Here is a 21,908-nt window from a genome sequence, read left to right as displayed (position 1 = left end):
TAGGGTGAGAGGGAAAAAATTTAAAAGGGACCTAAGGGGTAACTTTTTCACACACGCAGTGGTGCATGGGTGGAATGAGCTGTCAGAGGAATTGGTGAAGGCTGGAACAATTGCAACATTTCAAAGGCATCTGGATGGGTATATGAACAGGAAGGGTTTAGAGGACTGTGGGCCAAGTGCTGGCGAATGGGACTAGATTAGGTTGGGATATCTAGTCAGCATGGGCGAGTTGGACTGAAGGGTCTTTTTCCGTGCTGTACATCTCTGTGAGTACAAGCCCAGTCAATCCAATCTTTCTTCATATGTCAGTTCTGACATCCCAGGAGTCTTTCTGGTCATAATGCTTGGGTCTATACTGGGGTCATGGGCCTGGCCGAGATTGAGAAGTCAGATATTAAGCTGGGGTCAGAGGTTGGAACTGTGCTGGTGTCGGAAGCCAGGATTTTGCTGAGGTCAGGGATCATGACTGTCTGGGGTCAGTAAGTCACTGCTAGGATCAGGTCGGCTATTGGAGTCAGAGTTCAGCTGGGGTCCGGGGTAAGGTAGCCTGACTAGGCTTTATCATGTGGCTCAAGGGTGGGATCAGGTTTCAGGGGGTTTGATGGGGTCAGAAGGTCCTGTGTTGGGGTGATGATTCAAAGAATCTTATCCTGGATTCTAATCTGATGTTTGTGTATGTATGTGATAGAGAGAAAGTTAATAGAAGCATTGATGCTCTATCCTCACTAATAAAGGCCTGAGCTATACTGTGAGGAGAATCCAACAGAAAGCAATAAACACCTCTTCATTAGACTTGGTTTGAATTTTTACATTGAATTCTGCTGGTATTGAGGTATTAAAGAAGCTCAGATTTGAAAACCTCGATTAATATGCATCTTCATCTAACAATCTCGAGTTATTACCCAGCTCATGTTGCCAGCTGTTCATTATTCTCAACAATGAAGTTAACGAGGAATGAAAGGGAGCGTACCAATGTGATCCGTGGAAAGGAATTTTCCAACATCTGTGTCTGTTCTGATGGGTCTATGTTTTCCCTTTGTCTCTCCTGGGGTCTGTTGGGGTCTTCTGCCTATTGAGGTCAGGGGAATTGGAGGCAGTAAGACAATAGACAATAGACAATAGATGCAGGAGTAGGCCATTCAGCCCTTCGAGCCTGCACCGCCATTCAATATGATCATGGCTGATCATTCCTAATCAGTATCCTGTTCCAGCCTTATCTCCATACCCCTTGACTCCACTATCTTTAAGAGCTCTATCCAATTCTTTCTTAAATGAATCCAGAGACTGGGCCTCCACTGCCCTCTGCCTCCACTACCTCTCTGATCAAACAACATATCTCTTCTTGCTTATGGATTTGGCAGGTCCGTGAATTTGACTGGGTGCCATGAAGGTTGCTTAATAAATCTGACACACCGTGACTGCATTAAGTAGAGAGTGAGCACTAGGTTTGACTTGGATACCAGACCCTCCACCATTCACACAGAAACATCAGCAATGACCATTTGCTTTATCCATAATCTTATTGCTCAGTTTTCTCTGACTGAATGCTAATTTCTTTATTTTTTTCAGAAAGGGTTAATTCCTACTGCATACCTGGAGGTTTGGGCTAGAAACAGAGGAAACAAGGTAAGAAGGATTTACTTCCGATACTGACTGTGGTTGTACAAACGTCATCTCTCCAAAGAAATGGCTACAATTATTTTGTTGGTAATTCAATAGGGTCCTGTGCAGCTGAGGTTTCTATTGGTCAAACCAAATTCTAGATTCTGCACCAAATTTATTCAACAGGGCCAGAAAACTAACAAGATAACATTCATGCTTATTCATGAGGATTAGGAAAGTAGACCAGCACTCGCAAGCTCAGTTACACAATTTCAATAATGTTTTGCAAGTTTAGTATGGGGTCCCTCTAATACATTACGATCATGATTTGTAATCTGCTCAGTTTTTATTCATTTATGGGATGAGAACATCCATCGCCAGTCCACATTTATTACCCATCCCAGAGGCAGTTACCTCATTACTGTGGGTCTGGAGTCATATGTAGACAAGACAGGGTAAAGATGGCAATTTCCTTCTCTCAAGGATATTAGTGACCTGATGGGCTTTTCCAACAATAAACAGGATGGGGAATGAGCTGGAAAGTGGAACAGGTATGGGGAGGGGGCAGGAAGGGGAACAATACTGGAGAGTGTATGCGAGTGTGAATCAGGACTGTGGAGAAGGCCAAGAGATTGAACAGGACTGGAAAGTGTGTCAAGAGAGGGAGCCGCACTGGGGGAAGGGCTGAGAGTTCAAAACCCTCTTAATGTATAAAAAGTATTTGGATGTGCACTTGTGATGTCAAAGTTATGGGCATAAAGGTGGAAAATGGGATTTGAAGAGTTAGGTGGTTGGTTTTTCCCATCATGGTCATGAAAGGCCGAAGAACCTATTGCTGTGATGTCAATCACAATGAAGTGAGTGGGAATGTGAAACAGGACTAGAAGTGAGAACAGAACTGGGGAAAGTGTGGAGAGCAGGAACCAGGAATTGGACTGGGGTGAGTGCCAAGTAAGTCTGGGATCAAGAACAGGACTGTGCAGAGGACCGAGACGAGGAACAGGACAGAGGAGATTGCCAAGAGAGGGAACAGAATTGGTTAGTGTGTGAGATGGAGAATAGGATGAGGGGTGAGATTCTGGGTGAGTGAACAGTACTGGGAAGTGACCCATGAGGGTTAACAGGGAGAGCGGGAAGGTGGGGAATTGAACTGAGCAGGGTTTTGTGAGGATGAACAAAACTGGGGGATGTTCAGAGAGGAAACTGGACAAGGGAGAGTACTGAGAAAGGGAACAGAACAGGGGCAAATGCTGAAAACTGGGAGAAGGCTGTCAAGAGTCCCAGGAAGGGGAAGGGAGAACAGGACTGGGGAGCATGCTGAGAGGAGAACAGGACTAGCAAGAGGGCCAAAGCAGGGGAACATGCCTAGGGGTTGGAAAGAGAGGGAGAACAGGATTGGGGCGATTGCCGAGATGAGGAACTGGGTGTGGGAAGAGAGCTGAGAAGGAGAAAAGGATGGGGGGTAATGGCTGAGAGATGGAAACAGAACTCGACATTCAGAGAGAGGGAACAGGCCTGGAGTGTGAGGAGGAGGGCAGACAGGATTGGGGAGAGGTCTGGTAAGGATAACAACATTGGTTGAGAGCTGGAACAAGACGGGGCAGAGTAGGAGTGAGGAGAAGGAGTGGAGAACATGACAGGCGGGGTTGTGAGAAGGGGTAACAGGATTGGTCAGAGACATGAGAAGGGAATCAGGATCGGGGAGAGGGCCGAGAGAGGAGGCAGGACTGGGGAGAAGGCGGAGAGACGGAGCAGGACAGGGGAGAGGACTGAGAGGAGGCAGGATTGGGGAGAGGGCCGAGAGAGGGAGCAGGGTCGGGGAGAGGTCCGAGAGAGGGAGCAGGATTGGGGAGAGGGAGCAGAACCGGGGAGAGGGCCAAGAGACGGAGCAGGACTGGGGAGAGGGTCGAGAGAAGGAGTAGGACCGGGGAGAGGGTCGAGAGAAGGAGTAGGACCGGGGAGAGGGTCGAGAGAAGGAGTAGGACCGGGGAGAGGGCCGGGATAGGGAGCAGGACTGGGGAGAGGGAGCAGGACCGGGGAGAGGGAACAGGACCGGGGAGAGGGAACAGGACCGGGGAGAGGGCCGAGAGAGGGAGCAGGACTGGGGAGTGGGAGCAGGACTGGGGAGAGGGAACAGGATCAGGGAGAGGGAACAGGACCGGGGAGAGGGCCGAGAGAGGGGGCAGGACCGGGGAGAGGGCTGAGAGTGGGGGTAGGACCGGGGAGAGGGCTGAGAGTGGGGGTAGGACCGGGGAGAGGGCTGAGAGTGGGGGTAGGACCGGGGAGAGGGCCGAGAGAGGGAGCAGGACTGGGGAGAGAGCTGGGAGAGGGAGCAGGACCGTGGAGAGAGCGGGGAGAGGGAGCAGGACCGGGGAGAGGGCCGAGAGAGGTGGCAGGACGTGGGAGAGGGCCGAGAGAGGGAGCAGGACCGGGGAGAGGGCCGAGAGAGGAGGCAGGACAGGGGAGAGGGCCGAGAGAGGGAGCAGGACTGGGGCGAGCGCGGGGAGAGGGAACAGGACCAGGGAGAGGGCCGAAAGAGGGGGCAGGACTGGGGAGAGGGCCGAGAGAGGGAGCAGGGCTGGGGAGAGGGCTGTGATGGGGAACAGGACTGGGGTGAGTGCTGTGAAGGGGAACAGGACTGAGGTGAGTGCTCTGAAGGGGAATAGGACTGGGGTGAGTGCTCTGAAGGGGAATAGGACTGAGGGGAGTGCTGTGATGAGGAACACAATTGGGGTGAGTGCTGTGATGGGGAACAGGACTGGGGTGAGTGCTATGATGGGGAACAGGGCTGGGCGGAATGCTGTGAAGGAGGACAGGACTGGGGTGAGTGCTTTGATGGGGAACAGGACTGAGGTGAGTGCTGTGATGGGGAACAGAACTGGGTGGAATGCTGTGATGGGGAACGGACTGAGGGGAGTGCTGTGATGGGGAACAGGGCTGGGGTGAGTGCTGTGAAGGGGATCAGGAGTGAGGTGAGTGCTGTGATGGGGAACAGGGCTGGGTGGAATGCTGTGATGGGGAACAGGACTGGGGTGAGTGCTGTGATGGGGAACAGGGCTGGGGTGAGTGCTGTGATGGGGAACAGGACTGGGTGGAATGCTGTGATGGGGAACAGAACTGGGGTGAGTGCTGTGATGGGGAACAGGACTGGGTGGAATGCTGTGATGGGGAACAGGACTGAGGGGAGTGCTGTGATGGGGAACAGGGCTGGGGTGAGTGCTGTGATGAGGAACAGAACTGGGGTGAGTGCTGTGATGGGGAACAGGACTGAGGGGAGTGCTGTGATGAGGAACAGAACGGGTGGAGTGCTGTGATGGGGAACATGGCTGGGGTGAGTGCTGTGATGGGGAACAGGGCTGGGCGGAATGCTGTGATGGGGAACAGGACTGGGGTGAGTGCTGTGATGGGGAACAGGGCTGGGGTGAGTGCTGTGATGGGGAACAGGGCTGGGCGGAATGCTGTGATGGGGAACATGGCTGGGGTGAGTGCTGTGATGAGGAACAGAACTGGGGTGAGTGCTGTGATGGGGAACAGGACTGAGGGGAGTGCTGTGATGAGGAACAGAACGGGTGGCGTGCTGTGATGGGGAACATGGCTGGGGTGAGTGCTGTGATGGGGAACAGGGCTGGGCGGAATGCTGTGATGGGGAACATGGCTGGGGTGAGTGCTGTGATGGGGAACAGGGCTGGGCGGAATGCTGTGATGGGGAACAGGACTGGGGTGAGTGCTTTGATGGGGAACAGGACTGAGGTGAGTGCTGTGATGGGGAACACAATTGGGGTGAGTGCTGTGATGGGGAACACAATTGGGGTGAGTGCTGTGATGGGGAACAGGGCTGGGGTGAGTGCTGTGAAGGAGGACAGGGCTGGGGTGAGTGCTGTGAAGGAGGACAGGGCTGGGGTGAGTGCTGTGAAGGAGGACAGGGCTGGGGTGAGTGCTGTGATGGGGAACAGGGCTGGGCAGAGTGCTGTAATGGGGAACAGGACTGAGGGCAGTGCTGTGAAGGGGAACTGGACTGAGGAGAGTGCTGTGGTGGGGAACAGGATTGAGGGGAGTGCTGTGATGGGGAACAGGGCTGGGAAGAGTGCTGTGATGGGGAACAGGACTGAGGTGAGTGTTGTGATGGCGATCAGGAGAACTGCAAGAGTGCGCGTTGGGAGGCAGAACTGGGAAATGTGTCGAGATGGGGTATCAGAAGGAAGGTGTGCTAAGGGAGTGAACAAGACTGAGGGGAGTGCTGTGAAGGGGAACAGGATAGCAAATGTGGTTCCCTTGTTGAAGAAGGGGAGTAGGGAATACCCTAGTATCTATAGGCCGGTGAGTCTCACTTCTGTTGTGGGCAAAGTCTGAGAGAGAATTATAAGGGATAGGATATATGAACATCTGGATAGGAATAATGTGATCAAGGATAGTCAGCATGGTTTTGTGAAGGGCAGGTCATGCCTCACAAACCTTATTGAATTCTTTGAGAAGGTGACTAAGGAGGTGGACGAGGGTAAATCGGTAGATGTGGTTTATTTGGATTTTAGTAAGGCATTTGATAAGGTTCCCCATGGTAGGCTACTGCAAAAAAATACGGAGGTATGGCATTGAGGGTGAGTTGGAGGTTTGGATTGGGAATTGGCTGGTTGGAAGAAGTCAGAGGGTAGTAGTTGATGGTAAAGGTTCATCTTGGAGAGCAGTTACTAGCGGTGTTCCGCAAGGATCTATTTTGGGACCATTGCTGTTTGTCATTTTTATAAATGACCTGGAGGAGGGGCTAGAAGGTTGGGTGAGCAAGTTTGCGGATGATACGAAAGTCGGTGGAGTTGTTGACAGTGAGGAAGGATGTGGCAGGTTACAGCGGGATATAGATAAGCTGCAGAGCTGGGCAGAAAGGTGGCAAATGGAGTTCAATGTAGGTAAGTGTGAAGTGATTCACTTTGGTAAGAGTAACAAGAAGATGGGGTACTGGGCTAATGGTCGGATACTTGGTAGTGTGGATGAGCAGAGGGATCTTGGTGTCCATGTACACGATCTCTGAAAGTTGCCACCCAGGTAAATAGTGCGGTGAAGAAGGCATATGGTGTACTGGCTTTTATTGGTAGAGGAATTGAGTTCCGGATTCCTAAGGTCATGTTGCAGTTGTATAAGATTCTGGTGCAGCCGCATCTGGAATATTGTGTGCAGTTTTGGTGGGCATACTATAGGAAGGATGTGGGGGCACTGGAATGGGTGCAGAGGAGGTTTACCAGGATGTTGTCTGGTACGGTAGGAAGATCGTATGAGGAAAGGCTGAGGCACTTGGAGCTGTTTTCATTGGAGAAAAGAAGGTTTAGGGGTGACTTGATAGAGGTGTACAAGGTGATTAGGGGTTTAGATAGGGTTGACCATGAGAACCTTTTTCCTAGTATGGAGTCAGCTATTACAAGGGGGCATAGCTTTAAATTAAGGGGTGGTAGGTATCGGACAGGTGTTAGGGGTAGATTCTTTACTCAGCGAGTCGTGAGTTCATGGAATGCCCTGCCAGTAGCAGTGGTGGACTCTCCCTCTTTATGGGCATTTAAACGGGCATTGGATAATCATATGGAGGATAGTGGGCTAGTGTAGGTTAGGTGGGCTTGGATCGGCACAACATCGAGGGCCAAAGGGCCTGTACTGCGCTACAATTTTCTATGATCTATGTTCTATATTCTAGGACTGAGGGGAGTGCTGTGAAGGGGGACAGGGCTGGGCGGAATGCTGTGATGGGGAACAGGACTGGGTGAAGTACTGTGATGGGGAACAGGACTGGGGGGAGTGCTGTGAAGGGGAACAGAACTGGGGGGAGTGCTGTGAAGGGGAACAGGGCTGGGGTGAGTGATGTGATGGGGAACAGGAATGAGGTGAGTGCTGTGATGGGGAACAGGAGAACTGCGAGAGTGCGCGTTGGGAAGCAGAACTGGGAAATGTGTCGAGATGGGCTATTAGAAGGAGGGTGTGCTAAGGGAGTTAACAGGAATGAGGGGAGTGCTGTGATGGGGAACAAGACTGAGGGGAGTGGTGTGATGGGCAACATGACTGAGGGGAGTGCTGTGAAGGGGAACAGGACTGAGGGGAGTGCTGTGAAGGGGAACAGGAGTTTGGAGAATGTGCACAAGAGAACAAGACTGGGGAGTGTGCTACGAGGGGGTAGAATGGGTAGACTGGGTAGAATGTTCCTTCATCAGGTATCTATGGAGCAGGACCATAAGACACAGAATTTATAGCAAAAGATTACAGCGTCATGCAACTGAAATTATATATTGGACAAACCTAGATCGTTGTTAAGTCTTCCATCTTTTAGAATGGGTTGCAGGTTTCGGTTCACCAAATGTAAAACCCAGAACTATGTTTAAGTCACATTCTCGAAACAACAAGGTTTTATAAAAGAAGGTGACATCTTAGCTCAGGTAATGCATTAAAGATGTGAGATCAGAGTCTTCTGTATCCCAGTCTTGAGTCAGACTGCTTCTATTTCCAAAGTGGAATTTATAAAATATTACATGGATTGACTGCCTGTAGATTGTGCGCTTTTTGAACAAAATAGAATGTATCTGCAAATACAATTCTGCAACTGCAAAGTGACCTTATAGACTAATGTGTGTTTGTGTGCATGAGAAAGAGAGTGAGTGTCTGCATGTGGGAGTGTGTGTTTGTGTGTGTGTGTTTGTGTGTGTGTGTGTGTGTGTGTGTGTGTTTGTGTGTCGCGAGACAGGGATGTTTCCTCCCAGTCAGGAAACACTTCAGCAGTCAGGGACATTCGGCCTCAGATCTCTGGGTGACTATCCTGTAAGGCAGACTTCGGGATATGTAACAACGTAGAGCATCCAAGCAGAGGCTGATAGCCAAGTTTGATACCCATGAGGATGGCCTCAACCTTGGGTTCGTGTCACAGTCCAGGTGATCCCACTACACTATTTTCTCTCTCTCTCACGCACACACACCATACACATAATAACACATTCATACAACTCTTACCTACTCATGCAGGCTCTCTCTCATACACATGCATACACACCCAACAAACTCACCCATGCATGTACCCTCTCACAGGCTTATATTCCATCACACTCACACAAACAAAAGCACTCAGTCACACTCACATGCAGACACTTTTGCTCACTCTCTCTTTCATGTACACATATCCATAGATATGTCCATGGGGTGACTTTATATTTACAGAATTATATTTGCAGATACATGCCAGAAGACTGGAGGATAGCAAATGTTGATCCCTTGTTCAAGGGGGGGGGAGTGGAGATAACCCTGGTAATTATAGACCAGTGAGCCTTATTTCAGTTATGGGTAAAGTGTTGGAAAGGGTTGCAAGAGATAGGATTTATAAACATCGAGAAAGGAATAAGTTGATTAGGGATAGTCAATATGGTTTTGTGATGGTTAGGACATGCATCACAAACCTTATTTAGTTCTTTGAGATGGTGACCAAACAGGTGGATGAGGGTAAAGCGGTTGATGTGGTGTATATGGATTTCAGTAAGGCGTTTGATAAGGTTCCCCAGGTAGGCTATTGCACAAAATACAGAGGTATGGGATTGAGGATGATTTAGTGGTTTGGATCAGAAATTGGCTCGCTGAAAGAAGACAGAGGGTGGTGGTTGATGGGAAATGTTCATCCTGGAGTTCAGTTACTACTGGGGTACCACAAGGATCTGTTTTGGGGCCACTGCTGTTTGTCATTTCTATAAATGACCTGGATGAGGGCATTGAAGGATGGGTTAGTAAATTTGCAGATACAGAGTTGTGGATAGTGCCGAAGGATGTTGCGGGTTACAAAGGGACATAGATAAGCTGCAGAGCTGGACTGAGAAGTGGCAAATGGAGTTTAATGTGGAAAAGTGTGAGGTGATTCACTTTGGAAGGAGTAACAGGAATGCAGAGTACTGGGCTAATGGTAAGATTCTTGGTAGTGTAGATGAACAGAGTGATCTTGGTGTCCAGGTGCATAGATCCCTGAAAGTTGCCACCCAAGTTGATAGTACTGTTAAGAAAGCATGCAGTATGTTAGCTTTTATTGGTAGAGGGAGTGAGTTTCAGAGCCATGAGATTATGTTGCAGCTGTACAAAACTCTAATGCGGCTGCACTTGGAGTATTGCGTACAGTTCTGGTCACCACATTGTAGGAAGGATGTGGAAGCTTTGGAAAGGGTTCAGAGGATATTTACTAGGATGTTGCCTGGTATGGAGGGAAGGTTTTATGAGGAAAGGCTGAGGGACTTGAGGCTGTTTCTGTTAGAGAGGAGAAGGTTGAGAGGTGACTTAATTGAGACATATAAGATAATCAGAGGGTTAGATAGGTTGGACAGTGAGAGCCTTTTTTCTAAGATGGAAATGGCTAGCACGAGGGGACATAGCTTTAAATTGAGGGGTGATAGATATAGGACAGATGTCAGAGGTAGTTTCCTTACTCAGAGAGTAGTAGGGGCGTGGAACATCCTGCCTGCAACAGCAATAGACTCACCAAGTTTAAGGACATTTAAATGGTCATTGGATAAACATATGGATGAGAATGGAATAGTGTAGGTTAGATGGGCTTCAGGTTGGTTTCACAGGTCGGTGCAACATCGAGAGCCGAAGGGCCTGTGCTGTGCTGTAATGTTCTATGTTCTATTCTATTTCGCTCAAAAAATGTACAATCTGCAGGCAGTAAATCCATGTGATATTTTATAAATTCCACTTTGGAAATAGAACCAGTCTGACTCAAGATTGGGACACAAACAGACTCTAACCTAACAGCTTTAATGCATTGTCTGAGCTGAGATGTCACCTTTATAAAACCTGAAGTTATCTCAAGAACGTGACTTTAAAGAAATTCTGGGATTTACATATTAATGAACCAAAACCTGCAACCCATTCAAGAAGATGAAAGACTTAACAGCAATCTGGGTTTGTTCAATATATCGCATCAGTTGCATGACACTGTAACCTTTTGCTATAAATTCTGTGTCTTATTGTCCTACTCTACAACCACCTAATGAAGGAGCAGCGCCTCGAAAGCTGGCTGCTTCCAAATAAACCTTTTGGTCCACAAACCAGTGATGTGTGGTTTTGAACTTTGCCCTACAGATATTGTCAGAGTTGCCGAGTTTCTCCAGCAATTTCAGTTTTCATTTCAGATCTTCAGCATCCACAATTCTTTGCCCTGTTTCAGTGGGGCACACGACTGGGAGTGTGCAGACAGAGGGAAACAGGATTGGAAAGAGTCCTGTGATATGGAACAGGACTAGGAGAGGGTTCTATGAGGGGGAACAGGTTTGGGAAGAGGGAGACCAGGAAATGGAACAGGACTGAGGAAAATGTCAAGTGGGGGGACTGGAGTAGGGTCAGTACCAAGAAAGGGGTTCATGACTGGGGCAGATTTCCAAGAGGGTATCAGGAATGGATGGAAGTGGGGAGAGGGCATGTAGTGAGGAACAGAATGTGGAGTGTGCAGGAGGCGGGGACAGAATTGAAAAGAGTGCTGAGATAGGCAACAAGACTAGAGCAGACTTTCAAGTGCTGTACTAAGAGGGTCACATGACTGTGGGGAGGGTGCAGTGACTGGAATCAGGACTAGACCGAGCGTCAAGATGCGGGACAGGGTGGCGGGTTCCGTGAGGGGGGGTTCAGAATGGGCGTAGTGTGAGAATGGAGAAGGTAGGAAATGGGGAACAGGACTGTGGAGAGTGCCAAGGTGTGGAAGGGCACTAGGGGTGGGTCCCATGTGGAGAACATTACTGAAGAGTATGCTGAGAGGGGGAGTAGGAACAGGACTGGGGAGTGAGCTGAGAGAAGGAACAGGACTGGGGAGTGAGCTGAGAATGGGGACAGGACTGGGTAAAGCACAGAGAGTGAGGAGTGGAGTGGAGTGGAGTAGAAGATTTGCATGGGCTTGATTAAGAGGTTGTTTCCTCTGGTCTAGGGAACCTTGAACATGGGTGTACAATCTCAGGTGACCAACAGTTTCAGACTGAGATATGGAGAACTTTCTTCACTCAGTTTTAAACTTTGAAATTCTCTTCCCTGGAAGATTATTGATGCTCCATCAATGCATCTATCTAAAGTTGGAAAAGGGAGATTTATTTACACTGTACCTTGTTTATAAAAAGTTGATGAGATTAGGAGTAGATGGAAAAGTGGACTTATAGCTGAATGTTAGCTGTGATTTGTTGAATGGTGGAGTCAGCTTGATGGTCCAAGTGGTCTCCTTCTGGTCCTATTTCTAAATCGGAAATGGAGTGAAGTCAAAGGACGTTTGGGTGGGGGGTGCAGGGGGGTGGGGGGGGTGGGGGGGGGGGGGGTGAGGGGGTGAGTGATTATGCCTCAAAAAGTAGGATTATGAATATTTTCATCCGTGTCCAGAAGTTTTCGGACTTCAATACTTAAAGATTATTTTTGTTGCAGCTGAAGCAAGGGTCTGGAAATGTTGGTCAGACCCCTCCCCAAGTTCCAGCCAGCAGACAGATGGGAACTGAAGGAGAAATTCATTCAGAGACTCTCTCAACTGCAGCAGGATCTTGGAAGGTAACACTTTAATAAAAACCATCTATTCTGCAGGGGAATTCTGGCTATTTGCCAACATGTTCAAGGTGATAAAAGGTCCTGACCTCTGACCTTGAGGTACAGAGTGTCATTTCCAAGTCCCCAGTTCTTCACTGAGTGGGGAGGAGAGCACTGGTAGACTCACCATGTAGCTGAATGACATCAGATGGCAGCCCATGGTTCCCATTACCGTCCCATGTCACTTGAAATGCTTGTGGCAAAAGGAAGAAGTGAACAATGATGGCATGCATCTCTAAGAGTGTATCCCCAGCCCTCCGTGTCCTCCCAAACTAACATACAAACATGCAAAATAGGAGCAGAAGTGGGCTAGGTGGCCCCTCAACTACTCCACAACTCAATAAGATCGTGGCTGAGCTGTTGTGTTTCAAACTCCACATTCCCATGTACCTCAATCACCTTCTTGTCCAACAAGAATCCATCTGCCTCCAACATAAAAATACTCAATTACCCTGCTTTGCCACCTTCTGAGGTGGAGAGTTTCAAAGTGTCGGAACCTACTGAGGTGATTCCCCACTGCTCTACCCTAAAAGGGTAAGCCCAAATTGTAAAAAGGGTGTCCTTAGTTTTGGATTCACCCACAACAGGACACATCTTTTCACGTCCACCTTGTCAAGAATATTTAGGTTATTACATATTTCAATATACCATCCCTTTTTTTTAAAACAGTGGAAATAAGCCCAACCTGCGCAGCCTATCTGACAAACCATTCATTGCCTGGTATCAGTATACTCAACTCTGAACTGCTTCCAATGAGTTCACATCCTATTTTTAAATACTGAAACCAAAAGTGCACTCAGTATTTAAGATGGTGTCATCAATGTCCTGTATAATTGAATCGTAACATCCTTATTCTCATATTTAGTTCCTCTAGTAATATAGAATTGCATCACATTAACCATCTTGATTACACGCTGAAGCTGCATGCTAACTTCCTGTGACTTATGCATGGAACATGGCCACCTCTGTGAAATGTGGAATTCCATGGTGGATCTCAGTTTAAGTAAAAATCTATTTTTTCATTCTTCCTGCCAAAGTGAACAACCACTTTTTCACACATTTTACTCCTCCTGCCAGATTTTTGTCCAATCACTCAGCTAATCTACATCCATCAGCATCTTCACAATGTACTTCTGAAGTTGACATTGTGAATTTAGCTACCATGCTTTCACTCCCCTCATCCAATCCATTGATTTAAAGTTGCAATAAGTTGAGGCCCTAGCACAGATCCATGGGTGTCTTCAGTTGTCACTTTACAACAGGCAAGGATATATTGATGCACACTCTTTCTTCTGCCAGCCAGCCAATCTATCCTTGCTCATACATTAGCCCCTTTACCATGACCTTTAATTTTTCATAATGACACTTGAAGTGGTACCCTAAAATGTCTCTAGAAACCCAAGTTCAGCACCTATTCAGTCTGCCCTTTAATAACCATGACTTGCCTTTTACAGAAGCGTGCTAACTCTTGAGTTTTTTGAAGTATCCAGCTATGACCTGATTAATTCTAACACCTTGCCTATGAAAGCAGTCAAGCTAACCTGCCTACAGTTTCCTGTTTTCTGCTTCCTTCCATTCTTGAATAGAGTCATTACAATATGAAACAGACCATTCAGTCTATGCCAACCATGTTCCCGAACTAAACTTATCCCACTTACATGTGTTAGAACATAGAACATAGAACATAGAACAATACAGCACAGAACAGGCCCTTCGGCCTACGATGTTGTGCCGAACTTCTATCCTAGATTAAGCACCCATCCATGTACCTATCCAAATGCCGCTTAAAGGTCGCCAATGATTCTGACTCTACCACTCCCACGAGCAGCGCATTCCATGCCCCCACCACTCTCTGGGTAAAGAACCCACCCTGACATCTCCCCTATACCTTCCACACTTCACCTTAAATTTATGTCCCCTTGTAACACTCTGTTGTACCCGGGGAAAAAGTTTCTGACTGTCTACTCTAGCTATTCCTCTGATCATCTTATAAACCTCTATCATGTCACCCCTCATCCTTCGCCGTTCCAAAGAGAAAAGGCCGAGAACTCTCAACCTATCCTCGTACGACCTATTCTCCATTCCAGGCAACATCCTGGTAAATCTTCTCTGCACCCTCTCCAAAGCTTCCACATCTTTCCTAAAGTGAGGAGACCAGAACTGCACACAGTACTCCAAATGTGGCCTAACCAAAGTCCTGTTCAGCTGCAACATCACTTCACGACTCTTGAATTCAATCCCTCTGCTAATGAACGATAATACACCATAGGCCTTCTTACAAACTCTATCCACCTGAGTGGCAAACACCTGAGTGTTTGGCCCATATCCCTCCAAACCTTTCCTATTTGTGGATTATCCAAATGTCTTTTACATATTGTGACCCCACCTGCATCCATTAATTCCTCTGGCAGCTCATTGCACACTTGAACCACTCTCTGTTTAAAAAAAGTTGCCCTTCATATCCTTTTAAACATTTTCTCCTCTCACCTTAAATGTATGCCCCCCCCTAGTTTTGAACTCTCCCACCATAAGGAAAAAACCCTTGCTATTCACCTTATCTATCCCCCTCATGATTTTATAAACCTCTATAAGGTCACCCGCTCAACCTGTAATGCTTCAGTGAAAAAAATCCGTGCCTCTTCAGCCTATTTTTCTAACTCAAGTTCTCCATTCCCGGTAAAAGCCTGGTAATTGTTTTCTGAACCCACTCCAGTTTAATAATATCCTTCCTAAAGCAGCGCAATCAGAACTGCACCCAAAAGCGGCCTCACAAATGAACTGTACAATAGAGGGGTTATGTTCACCTTCTGTTTTAATGGAGCCTTTCTTGAATCTAGGGTATTTTAGAAACCCTTCTATCTCATTATCCACCACCATGTCTCACAAACTTGATTAAGTTTTTTTGAAGAAGTAAAGAAGAGGACTGATTAGGGCAGAATGGTGGATGTGATCTATATGGACTTCAGTAAGGTGTTCAACAAGGTTCCCCACGGGAGACTGGTTAGCAAGGTTAGATCTCATGGCATACAGGCAAAGTTGGCCATTTGGATATAAAGCTGGCTTAAAGGTAGAAGACAGACGGGGGTGGTGAAGGGTTGCTTTTCAGACTGGAGGCCTGTGACCAGCAGTGTGTCACAAGGATCGGTGCTGGGTCCACTGCTTTTTGTCATTGATATAAATCATTTGCATGTGAGCATAAGGGGTATAGTTAGTAAGTTTGCAGATGACACCAAAATTGGAGGTGCACAGATTACAATGGGATCTTGATCTGATGGGCCAGTGGGCTAAGGAGTGACAATGGAGTGTAATTTAGACAAATGCGAAGTGTTGCATTTTGGAAAGGCAAATCAGAGCAGGACTTATACACTTAATAGCAAGGTCCTGGGGAGTGTTGCTGAGCAAAGAAGCCTTGGAGTGCAGGTTCATAGTTCCTTGAAAGTGGAGTTGCAGGTAGATAGGATAGTGAAGAAAGCGTTTGGTATGCTTTCCTTTATTGGTCAGAGCATTGAGTAGAGGAGTTGGGAGGTCATGTTGCGGCTGTACAAAACATTCGTTATATTTAAATATTTTTAAATATTGTGCGCAATTCTGGTCTCCTTCCTATTGGAAGGATGTTGTGAAACTTGAAAGGGTTCAGAAAAGGTTTACACGACTGTTGGAGGGTTTGAGCTACAGGAAGAGGCTGAACAGGCTGGGGCTGTTTTCCCTGGAGCATCGGAGGCTGAGGGGTGACATTATAGAGTTTTATAAAATCCTGAGGGGTGTGGATACGGTAAATAGTCAAGGTCTTTGAGGGGAAAAATTTTAAAGGGACCTAAGAAGCAATGTTTTCATGCAGAGGGTGGTACATGTATAGGAATGAGCTGCCAGAGGAAGTTCTGGAGGATGGTACAGTTACAACATTTAAAAGACATAGAACATTACAGTGCAGTACTGTCCCTTCAGCCCTCGATATTGCACCAACCTGTGGAACCAATCTGAAGCCCTTGTAACCTACACTATGCCAATATCATCCATATGTTTATCCAATGACCACTTAAATATCCTTAAAGTTGGAGAGTCTACTATTGTTGCAGATTGGGTGTTCCATGCCCCTACTACTCTCTGAGTAAATAAACTACCTCTGACATCTGTCCTATATCTATCACCCCTCAATTTAAATATACAAAATTGTGTTATAAAGCATTTGAATGGGTATATGAATAGGAAGGATTTTGAGGGATATGGGCCAAGTGCTGGCTAGTGGGACTAGATTAGGTTAGGATATCTGGTTGGCTAGTGAGACTAGTTGGACCAATGGCTCTGTTTCCATGCTGTTCATCTCTATGACTCCATAACTCTCTACTATCCAAAGATATGTCCATCTGGACCAGGAGACTAAGCAACTCACAGCTCCATCCATTTGCTCAGTATCCTTCCTTAGTGATTGTAATTTCATCAAGTTCCTCTGTCCCTCCCACTCCTGATTTGCAGCTCTTCCTGGAATGTTTTTGAATTCTGTTAGGCGAAGACAAAAGCAAAATATTTGATATTTTGATATTCCCTGCCTGGGGGTTGTCTTGCCCCCACACCCCCACTGCAGTTTGACCTCTGGTCATAACCTTTTGGACAAACATGGTGTTTAAATGTGCTTTATTCTGCCAAAGACTAATGACAGTATTGGATAGAGAGTGACTGATGTAATTAGAGAGTGATGTGTAAGAACCAACGATGCCCTTGTGTTACCAGCTATCTCCCATACTAAGAAGTAACAGGGCCTGTATGTTTTGAAAATGTGATATCAAACTTCCCTGCTGCTGTCATTTGCACCTGGCTCCTGGTTTTGTACCAATTCAAATGCAAATACAGTAGCGCCCCCTGCCCCCCCCACCGTTCCCCTTTCCAGGACCTACCACAGAAGCCTAAAATTGTGGCTAGTAGTGAATCCATTCATTTAAATTGGAAATGTACCTCCCTGGCAGACCCCTGATTCTGGAATGTGTTTGGGTAACTGAAACCCTGTATCCAGGTAATCCCTCTTGAGGAGGGTGGGGGTTGTATTCTTCATTACCAAAGGACAGCAATGTAAACCTCCAAATTTGAGATATCCCAATTTAAGGTATTGGAACAAAGCTCTGCTCAAACACATTGGTAATGAAAAGTCTGTAGTATCAACTTTCCAGAAAAAATTGAAGTAATATTGATTTATTTCCTAGTTTTGGTGCCTTTTAACACCATTATTCTTCTCAAATCAGGACTCCTCGCTTGCTGATTCCGTGATAATAAAGGTTCACTATGAATACACTCTGGCTACAAGGGTGAAGACTGGAATATCCTACAGTGAATTTGTGAACATCTTCAAATCCAAACTGGGCCGGCAGTCAGGACAGATACAATTAAGGTGCAAATGTGAAGATTACAACATGTTTACTGTTATAATTCTAACACTCTCTTTAGCCGTCACTGAGGAAGAGCTCGTGTGTTAGTAATTTCACTAGAGTAGTAATCTAGAAGTCCAAGCTAATGCTCTGGGAACTGTTAAGAAGATCCACTGGGAAAGTGCACTGATTCTCAAGCCTCACGTGTGGTCACAGTAAAACTTGATGACTTAATCAAAGTTACCCAAGTTATCTGTCTGATGGAATCAGTTTAACTGAAGACACTGACCACTGATCAACAAGAACTATTGTTTATTACAAACAAGTAAATTCTATCACAAACAAGTAACTATTCTAAATAGCTATTAGCTATCGACAATGGGTCTATTAGTTCAAACTCTAAACACCTTCTTTAAAACTCCTACGCTCATACAGGCAGACATAGATAAACAAAATAACATTGGTTTTATGGATCAAGGGGAAAAAATAGTCTGGAAAACAAAATGGCACCAGCCCACAGAGTTCATTGAGATATCCCTTTTGGCTTGCTACGTCTCTTTGTTCTTCAGTCTCTTTTCTCCAAGTTCTTTTACAAGCAGCCACTGGCCTATTGGAACATGAACCACAGATTCTCTTAGTTAGTGCTTAAATGCAGCAGTTTACAAAAACTGGTGGTAGAAATTAACTGGCTTCCTGTGGATGTCAGGTATTTTTACTGCAGAGACAGAGAGAGAGAGAGAGAATTTTCTCTTCTAGAAGTCCAGTGGCTTTTCCCTCTATATTTTATATCCACAAGTTATTCAGCTCTTCAGGAACCAGAGTTGCTGCAGGCTGATGGCTTTTGGCATTTGTAACTGCTCGCACCTGCACAAATCAACTATCAAATTGCTACTCTTGGCCTACTAAATCCTGGCAGACCACCCCCTCCCACCCTGTGCCATGCCATCTATAAACATCTTTCCCACTGCTTGAACAAAGCAGCAGTGTAAGCATTCCGCACAATGAATTTCAGTGATTTGTTTATAAAAGTGCAGGTATTCTTGCCACAATCCTTAGCTTAAAATTGCTGTTTTTCCATTTAATTTATAATCAAAGATGCAGATAATAAAATGATACAGCCTTAAAGGTCACTAATTCAAGTCTCACACTGGCAGCTCATGGTATTTAACTTCCATTAATAAATCTGAAATTGAACAGAACCAGAACTAGAGAGAATTCTGGAAGAAGTCAACTCACTGACCACAACTGACAAAAGGTTTGCAGATGTCATGGTGTCATAACTTGGTGAAATTATAGATGCCTATTTCGTGAGCAACACGACTGAGTTGGGAGTGGACAACTTGGGGGAAAACTGCAGTTACAAGTTGCCTGAAGGGCGGCACGGTGGCACAGTGGTTAGCACTGCTGCCTCACAGCGCCAGAGACCCGGATTCAATTCCCGCCTCAGGCGACTGACTGTGTGGAGTTTGCACATTCTCCCCGTGTCTGCGTGGGTTTCCTCCAGGTGCTCTGGTTTCCTCCCACAGTCCAAAGATGTGCACTTCAGGTGAATTGGCCATGCTAAATTGCCCGTAGTGTTAGGTAAAGGGGTAAATGTAGGGGAATGGGTGGGTTACGCTTCAGCGGGTCGGTGTGGATTTGTTGGGCTGAAGGGCCTGTTTCCACACTGTAAGTAATCTAACCTAATCTAATCTACTCTCGGAAAACAGAGAGACTCTCGTGGAGTCAGGCTGGTAGGCAGATGAGAAAGGTAATTGTAGTGGGTGATTCAATCGTTTGAGATGTGGACATTTTAGTTTGTACAGAAATCATGAGTCCCATTTGGTCTGTTGCTTCCTGGGTGCCAGGGTTCGGGACATAACGGAATGGCCGGATAAACTTAGAATTCTTCAGTATAGATGGAGGCCATTCAACCACCACGTCTGTACCAGTTACCAAAAGAGCAACTTAAGTGGTCCCATTCTCCAACCCTAAATCTGTAGCCCTCTAAATTTATCACTCAAAATATATGCAGCTCACGTTTGAAACCTCCTGTGGAATCTCCTTTGAAGTCTGTCCAGGGCTTTAACAAAGTTTCATTAAATAAGGTGCCCAGTGCGAACACGGTACTCTGAAGATGGCATGACGAGTGACTTACAGAGGTGGAGCATCATTTCCTTGCTTTTATAGTCCATTCATCTATTTATAAATCCTAGAATCATATAAGCCTTCTTAATAACTGTTTTGACTTGTCTGGCCACCTTCAGAGAATCATGCACTTGAATCCAAGGTCTCCTTCCTCTTGTGCTCTCTCAAAATTGTACCGTTAAGCTTTTATTGTCTCCTTGTTTCTTCTACCAGAATGTTTTGCCTCACATTTCTCTGCATTGAAATTCATGTGCCAGGTGCCAGCCCATTTTGGCCAACTTGTCATTGTCCCTCTGAAGTCCCTCAGCATCAGCCTCACAATTCGTTACTCACCATGACTTTTCATCAACTGCAAGTTTAGAGATTTTGCCCTCAACACCCATCTCCAAATTTTTTATATAAATCAGAAAAAGCAAGGGTTTCAACACTGATTCCTGGGAATACCAGTTTCAGCTCATCTCCAGACTGAGAATTGCCCATCTTTATTAACCCTCAGTAACCTACTTCAAATCCATCATGTAAACTCCTCGAAACTGATGAAGGGTTTTTGCCCAAAACGTCGATTTTCCTGCTCCTTGGATGCTGCCTGATATGCTGTGCTTTTCCAGCACCACTCTAACCTAGACACTGATTTCCAGCACCTGCAGTCCTCACTTTTGCCTTCTCGAAAGGGAGAGTGAGTAACCAATGCTTGTGGTTCATGTGGGAACCAACAACATAGGAAAAGGGCAGCTTGGGAGGACTTAGAGTTGTAATCTCAGAAGTACTACCTGTGCCACTGCATTCACCATTTAAAGGGTTGTACAGCACAGAAGCAGACCCCTTCAGACCAAATGGACCACGCTGACCTGGTTTCCTAAACTGAACCAGTCCCATTTGCCTGTGTTTGGCCCATATCCTTCTAAACCTTTCCTATCCATGTACCTGTTTCAAATGTTTCAAATTGCCTCCACCAATTCTGCTTTCAGCTTATATATGTGCACCACTGTCTGTGTGAAAAGATTACCTCTCAGGTTCCGTATAAATCTTTCCCCTCTCATCCTTAAACCTGTGTAATTGGTTTTGGATTTCCCTACTCTAGTTAAGAGATCTTGGCTATTCATCTTGTCTATGCCTGTCATGAGTTTATAAATCTCTATAAAGTCACCCCTCAGCCTCCCACATTCTAGGGCAAAACAATCCCAGTCTATCCAGCCTCTCCTTACAACTCGAATCTTCCAGTCTTGGTCACATCCTTGTAAGTCTTTATTGCAATCTTTCCAGTTTAATAACATCCTTCCTATGGCAGGGTGACCAGAATTGTGCACAATACTTTAAATGTGTCCTACCAGTGTTTTATACAGCTCTAACATGATATCCCAGCGACTGCACTCAATGCTCTGACCGAGAAAGGCAAGCACGTTCTGTTCACCTGTGATGCCACTTTCAAGGAACTATATACCTGCATCTCTGTTCGAAAATCCTCCCCAGGGCCTTATCATTAACTATGTAATTCAAAAATGAGATTGAAAAGTTCAGAGTCAGTATATTCCTGTTAATGTGAAAGGCAGAGTTGGTAGGTGTAGGGAATGCTGGATGACTACAGAAATTGAGGCTCTGTTCAAGAGAAAGAAGGAGGTTATAAATCCTAGTCTCTCAAGGAGTATAAGAGCAGGAAGAGTATATTTGAGGGAAATCAGGAGGGCAAAAAGGGAAAATGTGACAGCTTCAGTAGGTAGGATGAAGGGAATACATTAAGGGCAAAAGAGTAACTCGGGAGAGAATAGGGCCCCTTGAAGAACAACAAGGCCATCTATGTGTGGAACTGCAGGAGATGGCTAAGATAATAAATGAGTATTTCATGTCAGTGTTTATTATTGGAGAAGGACATGTAAGCTAGACAACTTGGAGAAATAAACAGTGATATCTTGAAAAATGTCCAATTTACAGAGGAGGTGGTGCTGGATGTCTTAAAACATGTAAAGATGGATAAATTCCTGACTCTTGATCAGGTGTATTCAATTGGAATTAGAATATTATTTATTTTCACATGTATTCACTATAGGAGGAGAGTGAAAAGTTTACAGTGTTGCCCCAATGGCGCCATCTTAGATACAAAGTACAGACCTTAGAGACAAAATACAGGGAAATACAGAAATAAAGGGAAAAAGAAAAAAGATACATTACTTACAGTTGTCCCTAGTATAAGTTAGTAAAATGGGAATAAAGTTAAAAAGATGAGCAGTACAGTACTTCAATCGATCAGTGTAAGCGGCATCCACAGTG

The 21,908-nt window shown here is 46.0% G+C and overlaps 1 protein-coding gene across 1 annotated transcript in view; it reads left to right on the top strand.

Annotated features, from left to right (window-relative positions):
* Positions 1 to 21,908, top strand: part of LOC140469282 (neutrophil cytosol factor 2-like) — an 82,318-nt gene that overhangs the window by 49,931 nt on the left and 10,479 nt on the right. The window contains exons 9-11 of the mRNA XM_072565625.1: positions 1,570 to 1,626; positions 12,004 to 12,123; positions 17,394 to 17,539. Of these exons, the coding sequence (XP_072421726.1) occupies positions 1,570 to 1,626; positions 12,004 to 12,123; positions 17,394 to 17,539 (323 nt within the window). The remainder of the gene's footprint in view (positions 1 to 1,569; positions 1,627 to 12,003; positions 12,124 to 17,393; positions 17,540 to 21,908) is intronic.

Source organism: Chiloscyllium punctatum, chromosome 49, assembly GCF_047496795.1.
Source record: "Chiloscyllium punctatum isolate Juve2018m chromosome 49, sChiPun1.3, whole genome shotgun sequence".
Taxonomy (NCBI): Eukaryota; Metazoa; Chordata; class Chondrichthyes; order Orectolobiformes; family Hemiscylliidae; genus Chiloscyllium; species Chiloscyllium punctatum.
The sequence above is the reverse complement of the archived record's forward strand: the minus strand, read 5'-3'. Positions and strand labels throughout refer to the sequence as shown.